General features: G+C 40.8%; 1 protein-coding gene across 1 annotated transcript in view; it reads left to right on the top strand.

Annotated features, from left to right (window-relative positions):
* Positions 1–13,767, top strand: part of LOC308077617 (disco-interacting protein 2 homolog C-like) — a 95,543-nt gene that overhangs the window by 41,226 nt on the left and 40,550 nt on the right. The window contains 2 exon segments of the mRNA XM_080418375.1: positions 715–829; positions 3,234–3,373. Of these exon segments, the coding sequence (XP_080274501.1) occupies positions 715–829; positions 3,234–3,373 (255 nt within the window).

Below are 13,767 nucleotides of genomic sequence, written 5' to 3'. Positions count from 1 at the left end.
ATAATTACTCTAAAACATATCATATATTTTATTAGGTGGAATTCGTGGGTCACACACAGCTTGTAGATCTGCACTTTTTTGAAAATGGTGAAAATGTGTGCACACCTTTGAATATATATATTTTTTAAAGCGAACATTTTTAACTCAAATCTTTGCCTCTGGGGGGTCCCTAGAACAACATATTTTGAGATGGGGGTCCGCGGCCAGATACATATCATTTTGGGGGCGCTTGACATGAAAAAGTAGAATCTCCAGAAGCAAAGATTTGAGTGTTCTTACCTAGTATACCTACCTTATAGCGCTTCCTGCATGAGGCCCGTAATCATCTCGTCTGATGAAAGAGTGTGACAGAAAATTTAATGTAATATTCAAAGGCACCCTTCTCAGGTGACAAAATTACACTTTCAATTAGCTGGATTGTCTGCATGTCAATGAAGTGACATGAAATAGGAAATTATGTAATTTAGGTAGTAATTTGTAAAAGAAGTCCTCGTTTTGTTAATGTTCCGGTAAATATCTCCTTCCCTTTTGATGTGTTTTTTTCTCTTTCGATGACTCACTCACCTAGTAGGTCTGTGACTCACGTACTGTATGACTCAAGTTATGTTTCTTTCTCCTCTCCTCTCCTCTCCTCTCCTCTCCTCTCCTCTCCTCTCCTCTCCTCTCCTCTCCTCTCCTCTCCTCTCCTCTCCTGCTCTGTGCTCTGTGCTGCAGGGTCCATCTCGTCGTGCGATGCCTTTTTAAACGTGTTTCAGAGTAAAGGCCTGAGAGCCGATGTCATCTGCCCGTGTGCCAGCTCCCCCGAGGCACTCACCGTGGCCATCAGGAGGTACGCACACACACACACACACACACACACACACACACATGTACAGACGGGCTCACACATTATGTAGTTTCAAGCATGGCCTACATGCCATATTTGGCATGTAAACACACACGCGCATGCACGCACGTCACAAGACCTTGTGACCCGTGTTTGAGGTAAACATGTGCTGACAGACACACACAACACATACGCACACTGACTCGGTGAGCACTTAATCACACAGTAAATGCACCGATTGATCACTCACCACTTCACAGAAGCTGATCAATAATCGCTCCATTTGGATTGATCCCTAAGCACTTGATCCTAACTGGTCGCCAGCGGTCTGATAGTAACGAAGTACAAGCACTTTGTTACAATACTTAAGTAGGTTTTTGGGAGGATCTACTTGAGTTTATATATATAATTTTTCGTAAATTAACGGTCTACTTGATCATACTACAGAGTCATACAAAAAAGCATCAAAAGTAGCAGTAGCAAGCTCGAAACGTGGCGCGAAGCAACGCGTTTTGAGCTTGTAGATCATCTACTTTTGCTACTTTTGAATTTGAATCCTGAAAAGTAACAGTTATGGACAAATGAGGTTTCCACCCGACAGAGACGATAAGACAATTATACTTTTACTCTCCACCACATTAACACATGGACATCTCATTACTGAAATAAAATCTGAATATAATAGTAAGTCTCTCATCATTATGATTTTGGACTGACTGTTCATATTCACACGAGAACACTGGTGCTCTCTGCTCTCTGCCTGCTGTCCATTGTTGTGTGCTATAGCATTGGTTCTCAAAGTGGGGTGCCGCACTATGAGCTTGTAGATCTGCTATTTTAGAAAAATCGTGAAAATGTGTGCAAATCAAATCTGAATATATATATATTTTTTTTAAAGCCAACATTTTTAACTCAAATCTTTGCTTCTGGGGGTCCCTGGAACAAAATATTTTGAGATGGGGGTCCGTGGCCAAATGCAAATAATTTTGGGGGTCCTTGACATTGAAAGTTTGAGAACCACTGTGCTACAGGACACAACAATGGACAGTGGACACATTATGTCCATTATGGTGAATCATTAGTGCCTGCTTCATGCTGCATTTATGCGCTGTGATGTTTGATAAAGATCATTTCTGTGCCAAGCCTTTATATTGCATGGGCTTTGATTTTGAAATTGAGAATATGTGAAGTACAGTACTGTATTTATTTCAATCAGTTTGTGCATGCAGGTCCCTGGCACAGAAGTGTCTTTGTGAGAAATGAATAGTAGCGGAGGCAGGCTGGCTTGGGAAAGTGTTTCCATTTTCGTATTTATGAAAATTGGCCTTGGTACTGTTTTTTACTGCCTCAATAAGAGCACAGGCTCTTATGCTGTGTTTGTTCTAAATTAAATTATCTCTTGACCATCATTCAGCCCAGGATGCTACATTGAGTGACTGAATGAAAAATAATGATTATTTTAAAAGCTTCAATTGGATGGAGATGGAGAATTCTCTCTTTGATGTTGAAGGGGAAAAATCCACTCAAATGGAAAACGTTAAAAGATACTTTCTTTGGTACTGTATGGTATAAACTCAAGTGTTGACTTTGAGCCCTTTGAGCCCAGTGGAGTGGTGTCCTGGGTGCCCAGTTGTTGGTGAAAATGCTCTGTAGGCAAAAGGGCGAAGGTTTGATGTCCCACAACAGACAATGTTTGCATGGACAGTAAGGCATAGTCATAGTGTGTTTAGAGCAGTGTCAAACTCATTTCAGGCCACGGGCCAGGTTAGGCAAAATGCAACTTTATGCGGGCATGACACTTTGTGCATGAGTGATTGTGCGGGGGTCATCCCTATGTTCCCCGGGTTCTATGTTCCCCACTTACCTTAGGTTTAGGGTTCTCACGATTTGTTGATTAGCGGTTTCTGGGTTCATTTATTGAATATTATTGAATTTTCCGTTTAGATTATTCTTTATCGTTGGTGGTCATTATCATATTTACTCCATCTAGGAGGATACCTCCTCTTGTGTGTATCACTGTATCATGTGCACCACACAGTCAGTAGTCAGATTTCAGTGTGTCGAACAGCATCTGAAAAGTACCAAATTTATAAAAAGTGTGCATTTCTATGGTAGAAGACAAAAAGGTCTGCAACACCGGTACATTTCTCAGCTCCCCTTGTTTATTGCTTATCAATGTTACGATCCTATTGGATCTTCTTTAGGAATTGAACTTTTTTGAATAATTTAGATTTTCTCTTTTCCGGGGGGTCCCTGGCACAACACCTTTTCAGATGGGGGTCCGTCCGCGGCCAAATACATAACAATTGGGGGGGGGGGGTCCTTGACATGAAAAAGTTTGAGAACCACTTGCCTTACGGGTCCATTTTGTTTACATGTGTGCTGGTGTCCCCCCCCCACCATGCAGGCCAGTGGAGGACAGCAGCCAGCCTCCGGGCAGAGGGGTTCTGTCCATGCAGGGTCTGAGCCATGGGGTGGTCCGCGTCGACACCGAGGAGCGCCTCTCTGTGCTCACCGTACAGGATGTGGGCACGGTGACACCTGGAGGTATGTGTGGGCGAGTTACGTTATGTCACGTTTATTTATTTCACATTTATTTCACATTGGACGAACCAGATGCATTGCTTTAACCCGTTAAGACCGGGAACGCATACTGTGTAATTTTCTGATTTCTTTGGCTATTCAAAAATAGCAGATCTACAAGTTAATAGCGCGGCACCGAGTGCCACGCTATGAACTGGTAGATCTGCTTTTTGAAAAATCATGGAAATTAGTGCAAATCTTTGAATGTATATTTTTAAAAGCGAACATTTTTAACTAAAATCTTTGCTTCTGGGGGGTCCCTGGAACAAAATATTTTGAGATGGGGGTCCGCGGCCGGATACATATCATTTTGGGGGTCCTTGACATGAAAAAGTTTGAGAACCACGGATATAGCAACATAAGTTTTTTCCAAAAACGGTTAGGATTTAGAAGACATTTGTAGAATATATGTACCGTAAATTTCGGACTATAAGCCGCGAAATCTTTCGACCCTGCGGCTTATATAACTGTGCGGCTTATCTATGGATTTTTACAGCTAACGGACACTAGGGGACCTCCTAAATCTATGGATTTTACACCCGCGCCCGCGGCTTATAGTCCAGTGCGGCTTATATATGTACAAATCATTCAATTTAGCTGCTGCGGCTTATATTCACGTGCGGCTTATAGTGCGAAAATTACGGTATTCAAAGATTTTCACGAATTTTCACGATTTTTCAAAAATAGCAGATCTACAAGCTTGTAGTGCAGCACTCGGTGCCGCGCTATGAGCTTGTAGATCTGCTATTTTTGAATTGCCAAAGAAATCTTAAAATTACACAGATGCGTTCCCGGTCGTAATGGGTTAAAGTGTGTATGATAGCACGAGTGCTAATTTCCAACACCTGTCCACAGGAGGCTTTTCTAAATAGAATAATACTAGTCTAAAACCCCATCAAGTACAAACAAAGAATATATGCATATAGCCTATAATACTAATAATAGTAATATAATAATAATAATAATAATAATAATATAGCAATAATTAACATCATCGAAATCAGACCCAATACATTAACTTGTGAAACAAATGTAGACATAATCATTCCAATGACCATTCAGAAACTTTTCATGTGTGCACAGTTGATTTGATTTCAACCATACAGTAGTTTGAGCCCTCTGTTAAACATTGATTGATTGATTGAATACTTTATTAACAGTTTGCAAAAAAAAGTCATAGAAAGTACAGTTCTATACAAGGTCTGTTAAAAGGATTAAAACCCAAGTAAGCAGTATGGCTTGTTTCCATTGGGGACCATGGGTATTCGATTCATCGAAACATTTAATGACATTTAATGAAACATTTAATGACAGACAAATATACAATACTATGCAAAAAACATCATGTAAACGAGTAGTAATAAAAAAGAAGAATATGTACAGTAAACACATTACCATCTGTCTCTAGTTTTAGGTCCATATAGGTAAAGGGTTTTGCCCCCTTTACCGAGAGGGCAGACTTGTGTGTGTGTGTGTGTGTGTGTGTGTGTGTGTGTGTGTGTGTGTGTGTGTGCGCGCGTGTGTGTGTGTGTGTGTGATGCAACAGAACACGCCCACCATTGCCTATTAGGTCTGAAGTGATGCCTTTGTGTGCAGTGAATCGCAAAAACCCCATTAAATTCATTAATTCGTAAAATGAGTTTTAAAGGTGCGCAAAACGTTTGCCCTTTACATTTCGTCACTGTCTCATTTCAAACACACTTTGTGCTCATGAGTGAGCCGGTTAAGTGGTCTCTCCTTCACAGTTTAAAGTGCTTGGAATGCTTAAAAAAAAAGAAAAAGCAATAAAAAAAAACAGGGAATGGAATTTTTATGTAAATACAGTGCAATAAAATCAGTTGAGCTTACATTTTGGTCGCCCCGGGGGGAATGCATTATGCAGAAAAGATTTACAACATGGCATGAAATACATTTACCAATATACTGTAACGGTTCTCTGTGCTATTTATGGCCAACGCCTTTTGTGGAAACCTAGATCTGTATATATGCAGTCAAAGTTTTTTTGTTTTTTTCTTATGTTAGAGGAAAAAGGGGGCTAGGTTAGAGTGATGGTTTAAAATAGAGCCCCGACCCATGCCAGATTTGTGGGTCCGATCCCGATGCTTGCACATTCACACAGCCAAAATCTAACACACCCAACGGCAGCTGTGTTGCTTACTGTATAGTCTCGCATAGCCACAACTATGGCTACAACTATGGCTATTCCACAATCTCTGAATGCTATATAGAGTCTGGAACTACAACTCCCAAAATCCGAGAGAGGAAACTGGCACTTCCGTTCACGAAAATATCTTTTAAAATATCTTTACTTTTTAATTTCCATTTCTGCTAAGCAGCAAGCTATGTATACTTAGATGATTTGTATTTATATTAGGATAAATTTGCGCGACTGTAAAGACGAAACGGAAATAGAGAGGAGGCTCCACATCCGGTTTATATTCTAATCATGATCAGAGCTTCCGAGTCCCAGACTGTATGCCGGAAACATTTGAAAATTGTGGGAGGCAACAGTCTGGTAACGCGAGACTACTTACTGTACATCACGGTATGCTCTAACGACCTGAGACCCTACAAATGCCTTCTAAATCAGTAATTCTCACACTTTCAAGATTTTTCAAAAATGTTCAAAAAAAGCAGATGTACAAGCTCTTAGCGCAGCATGAAGTGACACGCTGTGAGCTTTTAAATCTGCAAATGTTGAGAACCACTGTTCTAAACCATGAGTTTTCTGAAAAACGTATGTTGCTATATACTGTAGCTAAAATCTAAAATGACACAGATACTTTCTCTGTATTAACACTCGCATGACTGAGGTTTCATTCTCCTCCACCAAGCCTGAAAAAATATCATTTTGATCCCCAAATCAGGCTATCCTATTGGCCACTGTCTCCCTCTGTTCTCCAGACTAGTTCACACTTTCTCCCCCAAACAGTGGGGGGTTCCATTGTCTTCTAAAAAGCTGAGAGTTGAAAATGGGTTGCCAAATTTTGAGAGAGAAATAAGCAGGCAGGTCTATGAAAGTGTAGGCAGTAGGCTAGTGTGTATTTCTATCTGTCTCCTATATGTCATCATGATTTGTGATTTGTGTATGTGGGGATCTCATTTTTACTTCCATGCAGTGTTGATTTCGTTAACGAAAACGAAACGAAATATGTTCGTCAACGCACATTTTTCAAAGGACGAAGACGAGACGAGACCACCACCCATGAATAAACAATAACTGGGACTAAATCATTATGCAATTTCGTTGACTAATAAAGATGAGACGAAAATGTAGTTCACTAAATAAAGACTGGACTAAAATCTATGGTCATTTTAGTTCACGAACAAAGACGAGACGAAATATTATATCATATATTTATTATATGATTTTGTCACTCCCTGTCTCCTTTGATGCACAGCGCAGGGCATGCTGTTTCTCACTCACACACACCCCCTTTTAAAGTTGCAGCCGCGCACGCACACACACACACAGAGTCACACCACGTCAAATGAATGGCAGGAGGATTCAGATTTCAGAGCGAAACTTTACAAAATAAAACGGTAAAATGCTTTGCACGGGAATCGGGAGAAAGAGAAGCTACATCGATGTGGAGAACAAAACACAATGCTTGATTTTATCCGAAGGCAAGCAATGTGGGAAAAACACAACAACTTGAAGAGACACAAGCGTTCACCACAAAGAGATCGAGTTATAAGTTAACAAAAGGTTTGCACTTTCTCCATTTACACCCCATACATCTACACAAACGTTCAGATTTCAAATATAAAGTGCTTACCTCATGGCCAGGGATGTTACAATTCTATTCGGGTAACCCATAAGTACCCATATTTTCCGTATTGTCCAATAAAAAACATTTTAATCCGATCGGTGGCCATTTTCTCCGTATTTTCTCCACGCTTTCAACTACGTGACCCTATCGGTTGGGAGGTGTAATTGCACTCTGATACACTATAACTCTATGAGAAAATGACCGCCAATCGGATTAAAATGCTTTTTATTGAACAATACAGAAGTTACGGGTACTTATACCCACCCGAAGTAAATTGTAACATCCGTGGCCACGGAATAAAAACTTTATATTTGAAATCCGAACGTTTATGTAGATGTACGGGCTGTAAATGGAGAAAGTGCAAAAAACAGGTTGAAGTTTCGTCATGACTGTCATAATATGACCGTCATGTAATGCTGCTTTACATTTAGTAGCAGCGAGCGAACTATAGTAACTTGTAAACAACCCAGTGACAAACCTATATTATTATTATTCATAATAATAATATTCACATTATTGTCTGAGCGTAAAGCTCTCATTCTATCAGCTGTCCACGTCGCTGACAAACGCGTCTCCTCTCCTCCTCCCTCAGTGCAACAATGCTATGTTCCACAAATGTGCTCAATCCTGCGCAAAATATCTGATCTTCAAGCATAAAACAGTTGCTGCGTGACAAGCTGTATGCTTGTAGATCCAATCTTTTTCCACCGCTTTGCAGTGAAAGGGAAAGTGGAAAATGGGTCGCCAAATTTTGAGAGAGAAATAAGCAGGCAGGTCTATGAAAATATTACTGCATACATTGTGACTTTCTGTGTGTCTCCTATATGTCATCATGAGGACCGTTAGCACCTGTTAGGACATCTTCCATAAATAACACTACTACAAAGGTTCCAATCTTTCGGCCATTACAGAGGAATGCACTGAAATCCATCCTTGAATAATGTAAATGTGTGCAATTTAGTAGCTACTTCGTTACAGGTCAGTCAAAGTCCAGAATTAAACAAACAACACAAAATGAAGGAAAACATTGCATTGTATTATGGGGTTTATAGCCGAGGCTAATTTGCACCTAATACCTAAGACCTAATAAAAAAATTGTAATGCTGCTATAAATCTAGTAGCAGCAAGCGAACTATAGTAACTTGTAAACAACCCAGTGTGCAAACTGTGCACAAAACACGTGGGCAGCTATATTATTATTACCATTATAATGTAATTATATATATATATAATTATAATAATAATAATAATAATAATAATAATAATAATAATAATAATAATAATAATAGAAAGACGTGAAAAACAAGCCCAAAGTCGCTTATAATAAGCAGACATGGCAACATAGACTCTTGAGCAGTGGCGAAGCGTACCAGAATGAACCGGACCTTCTCAGGGACTCCGTGCGCGCGCGCGCGCGTGATTTTTTTGCGGTTCTGGGCGGGTTAAAGCCCTTTTTTTTGCGGTTCTGGGCGGGTTATAGCCCTAATTTGGATCAGAAAAATGTCTCTCTTTTGGGCGGATTATAGCCCTTTTATTTCGTGTTTTTCTTACTTTTATTCAGTTAATTCGGATCAGAAAAATTTCTCTCTTTTGGGCGGGTTATAGCCCTTTTATTTCGTGTTTTTCTTACTTTTATTCGGTTAATTCATATCAGAAAAATGTCTCTCACAACGCACCTCTCCATTGAGAAATGGTTCGAACCGTCGCCCTTTTCCAGCCGTGAAAACCCTCCTGCTCGTCTTTTTCTTTTTTCTTCCCGCACCCCCCCCCCTTTTATTTCGTGTTTTTCTTACTTTTATTCGGTTAATTCGGATCAGAAAAATGTCTCTCATAACGCACCTCTCCATTGAGAAATGGATAACAAGAACCGTCGGACTTTTCCAGCAGTGAAAAACCTCCTGCTCGTCTTTTTCTTTTTTCCTCCCGCACCCCCCACCCCCACCCACACACACACACACACACACACACACACACACACACGCACACACCACCACCTCGCACACACTTTGCACGCAATCGGTATGATTTAGCTGACAATAAAAAAAAATAACCGCACAACACAGAACCACTACACACACTTAAACAGGTAGGCCCGCTAATAATTCCATTCACAATTATTGCACTCTTAAATGGATGCGGGCTGCCACTGGAATGGATGAATGAATGACAGGGCGATTTATGTGCTGTCCTGTCTCTTTCCTGTGTGACTGTGACAGTGACAGCTCAGGCTCAGCTGTGCGTGTGTTAGTCAGTGTTGCCAAATATCGTGAGAGAAATGAGCCAGCCGAGCTCCAAAAACAAGCCTCTTTTTTTTCTTCCAACAGTTGCGGTAAATAAACGGACTTGGTAACACTGGTCTGATGCCCGCCAGTGCCACACAACCACACAACCAGCCTCGTAACAGCAGTTATCAATGCAAAGAAAGACCCAAATAAAAGGCACAGCGGCCAATAATTCAAGACAGACATAAGTGTGTGGAAATAAAATGCACAGCGGCAGATCCAGCAATATAAATTAATTCACTTGTCTTTCACTCACCAATGACGTGGTTCACCTGAAGACAAAATCCATCCTCCTGTCCTTTTGAGTGAATTTTTCAATGACCCGGTCGTAGAGCTGATCAGTACTTTTAAGATCCAGGAGAATTTGCTTTTCAATAGACATGGAAGCTAATGCAGAGAGTCGGGATTGTCCTGTTGTATTCCTCGAATATGTTTTTATCCGTTTGAGGGCGGAAAATGTCCTTTCCACGGATGAAGTGGTGACAGGGATAGTTACAACTAAACATGTTAGTTTGTATATCTGATGCATGCTGTCACAGAGTCATTTGCCTTGGAGAAATAGAAGAAGGTCTGATGGGTCCTTTCCCTGAAAATCTGCCATAGAGTACATGACACTGAGTTCTGTTTTCAGTCGTACCAAGTCAAAACGCGGCCCGTAGCTGTCAGTCAAGCTTGCGAAAGCAGTTTCAGGGAACGTCGTTTTAAAGATGGGGAACTGCTTGGGGTCAAGGAGCGAAAGGAATGAAAGCTTTTCGTGATCTTTAAAACGATTTGTCATTTGATTGAGAATATTGTCAATAATGCTGTCAAACAACTTCTTGTAGTGTGCACGTGGATCTCCATGCACTCTGCGCCCAGATGGCACGCTGGTGTTCTGCACTGTCTCGTCATAGAGCTGATCAAAATTTGCCCTCTGCCCCTCAATGCAAATGCAAAACTGGTCCACCCTGGACATACAAAACTGCATGTCAAATGACTTTTTCTGCAAGATGTCGAAGAGAACATCTGCATGTGAAAATATGTCGTTAAATATTGAAAGCAAAAAGCAAAATTCAAAGCTGCTCAGGTTTGATATGTAACCATCAGCACTGCTTATAGCAGGATCGTCATACTCATCATGGTGGTCAACTACATACTCGAACACATCCTTGAGATCATCTTTCTGATCGAATACAGTGCACACCAATCTTGATGCAAAATTCCACCTGGTTGGTGCAACTCGTGGCAGTCGCTTCTGGCATATCTCATCGAGCAGTTGCGTTCGTTTTGGCGATTTACTAAAAAATGCGGCCATGGAAGAAAGGTGTGCGAAGAAGATTTTGCATTCGTTAATTTTACCTACACCTTGTGATAATACCAAATTAAGGACATGTGCATAACAATGTATGAAAAGCGCCTGGGGAATCTTTTCCTTCACTTTGGCTTGGACCCCGTTCAGTCCCGATGCCATAACGGGAGCACCATCGTAGCACTGGGCTACAAGTTTGTCTGTGCATGCATATTCCTCCAAGAATCCAAGGGCCAGGGTTGCTACCTGTTCTGCCCGTTTGCTCCCCGACACATCCACAAATTTAACGAACCTCTCTTGTACGCCACTGTCTGTTACGTAACGAAGAACAATCGATAGCTGCGCAGCATTGCTCACATCAGATGTTTCATCCAGCATAAGAGCTACAAATGATGCTTTATTTATTTCTTCTTTAATGGCATCATCCATCACACCACCAACAGCACTTATTAAGTCGTTCTGTATTTGACTTGAGGTTCCAATAAACACTTTGGAAGTGGTCAGATGGTAGTGCAAATCTGGATCATATTCTGTATGATAAAATCTCCAGGTAATTACCGCGATTCAATGATGTTCTGCTCTCATCATGGCCCCTAAAAGCCATCTCCTGTTTGCCTAGGAAAATGACAGAGTGTATGAGACGTTTCAAAAGATCCCTATTTTTTTTCACCTTTTCATTGTGCATAGTTGTGTCTCTCCGTCTCTGTTCATCCAGCTGTAAATCAATCCTTGTGTCTCCAAAGGTTTTCAAACTAATAGTTGCCTTAAGGTGACTTGCTGAGCCTTCATGCTTTTGTGCAGCTTTGGTTAAACTGCTAAGGTTGTCGTAGCCTCTCCAGTTCCACGCACCCTTATCGGTACCAAACAACAAGCATTCCCAGCAGTACAGCTTCTTATTTAGAACCGAGCCTGTAAGCCACGGGTATCGTTCCCAATTGCTACCCTGAAAATGCCGCTCGTAGCCCGCCTTTGAAGCTTGGCTTATCTCCAGTTTATCCGGTGTTGGGCGGCCTTTTTTAACAATGTCCATCTTTTCATTAAAGGCTCGTCTTGAAAAGGGCACTGATAATAAATCCACAACGACATCATCATTTGCAACGGTATTAACTTCACTTGCTGCCATGTTGCGTTTGTTTACATTCATACAATCACAGTCTGTGTGACCCCGTGAGAGTCTGGCGCTTTCCCGTAGCTGAGCGGGTCTACCAAACACTCGCCCCAAAACACAATCACCCCGGGGAAAATCCGCCAGTATTCAACTGGTGTTCCTAAACGTAACCTCAGGCAAGCGGGTTTTGGGGCGAGACTTCCGCTACCTTCTAGAATACCTTGAACTCTGAAAGACTACGCCCATTGACTACAACTCGAAATATGATTGGTTGCTTAAACTGTCAATCCACACCTAGGCTACTATTGAGCCGATGGTCATGCTAGAATCCCCACGATGGCGAATATTCTGCCCAGAGACTCTGTAGTAAAATTCTCTGATTGGCTGTTAATTTTTCCCAACACAAACACACTCAAATACACAGTGCATGGGGCAAAAACAAATAAAATAAGTATGGCGAGCGAAACAGTGCAGTTTAACAGATTAGCAACACAAAAAAAAAAAAATTACTTGATAAAAAAAAAAAACTTATATCAAAAAAATATTTTATTTATAGAATTTTTATTTTCTTTCATCTGAGGATCCCAGGGCCTTCTCTGAATACCCTGAAGGTCCTGAAAATTCGCCACTGCTCTTGAGTCTGCTCGTCTACGGGCCGCTCTGCGGGGGGTCTAGAGGTGTCAACTGCTCTTGCCTGGGGGAGAGAGGGGGAGAGCGGTCAATTTAGCCAAAATATAACGGTTGGGATGGTATATATGGTATATATTTCATATTTATAATACGTTTCAGAAGAGAGAAAAAACGGAGATGATTTGAAACAAATATTTAGGAAAAGTCATGAAAGGGGAACTTTCTCAGAGCTTCATGAGAGAAGATAATCCACTTTAAATTCTCAAAATCGGTCATATTGATAGCTTAGTCATGCAAGTGTTAATGGGTTAATTTGATTAGCGGCAGCTGTGTTGCTTACTCTTAAGATCAGTCTCATAGATCACACGTCAATGTCGTCACCTGTTTCTGTTTTATAACCGTTATTATTATCTTAAAATAATCTTATCTAAGAACAAGTATGCCTATCCTGTTATCATAGCAACTCACTTCAAAGGCTAGGTGCACTAAAATAAATGTAGATTATTTGTGAAACATTTTAATAACACCAATCTGGTACAGGGTCTCTGGCACAACATATTTTCAGATGGGGGGGGGGGGGGGGTCTGCGATCAAATACATGTTAATTTGGGGGTCCTCATCATGAAAATGTTTGGGAACCACTGGGTTAAACAATTTTTTTAAATAATAATACAATAAATACAATGATTACAACATTAGGAAGCAAGCCCAAATAAGCAAAGTTACTTTGAAAACAAGCCCAAAAAAACTGCAACCTGCAACTACCAATATTTACAAGCGACTTAACAGAAAAACAAGCCCATGTCGCTTATAATAAGCTAAGCAGAGATGGCAACACATCAGCCCTACTAGTTCCCTCATGTGTGAATGTGTGGCCACATTCACAGGCAATAATGGATTTTATTCAATTAAAATCCGTCCTGCCAGACATACGTTTGCCAACAGGTCTCTCCATTGAAAGCACCTTTCTCACACAGATGAAGAAGCTGACAGAGAAACATGTCTTTGATTGATAACATGTATAACAGAGCATAACATTTGTTACATAGTGATATCTTTTTTTTATTTCCAACATGGCCTTATGGTTCAAACTGTATTATTGATGTGCCCCCTGGTGGCTAAGCCATTTAGTACACGTGTCATGTAGTAGAAGTTGTGAGTTCATGTCTTCAAATCATGTCAAATCAACATGGTCTGATGTCCCTGGCCTGCCCTCTCTTCTCTCTGTCTCTCACACATGTCGTGTTTGAAGAACTCAGTCTTTGTCTTTAGAATTT

Source organism: Gymnoscopelus braueri, assembly GCF_963280865.1.
Source record: "Gymnoscopelus braueri genome assembly, chromosome: 21".
NCBI classification, from domain to species: domain Eukaryota; kingdom Metazoa; phylum Chordata; class Actinopteri; order Myctophiformes; family Myctophidae; genus Gymnoscopelus; species Gymnoscopelus braueri.
This window is presented reverse-complemented; position numbering and strand designations above follow the sequence as displayed.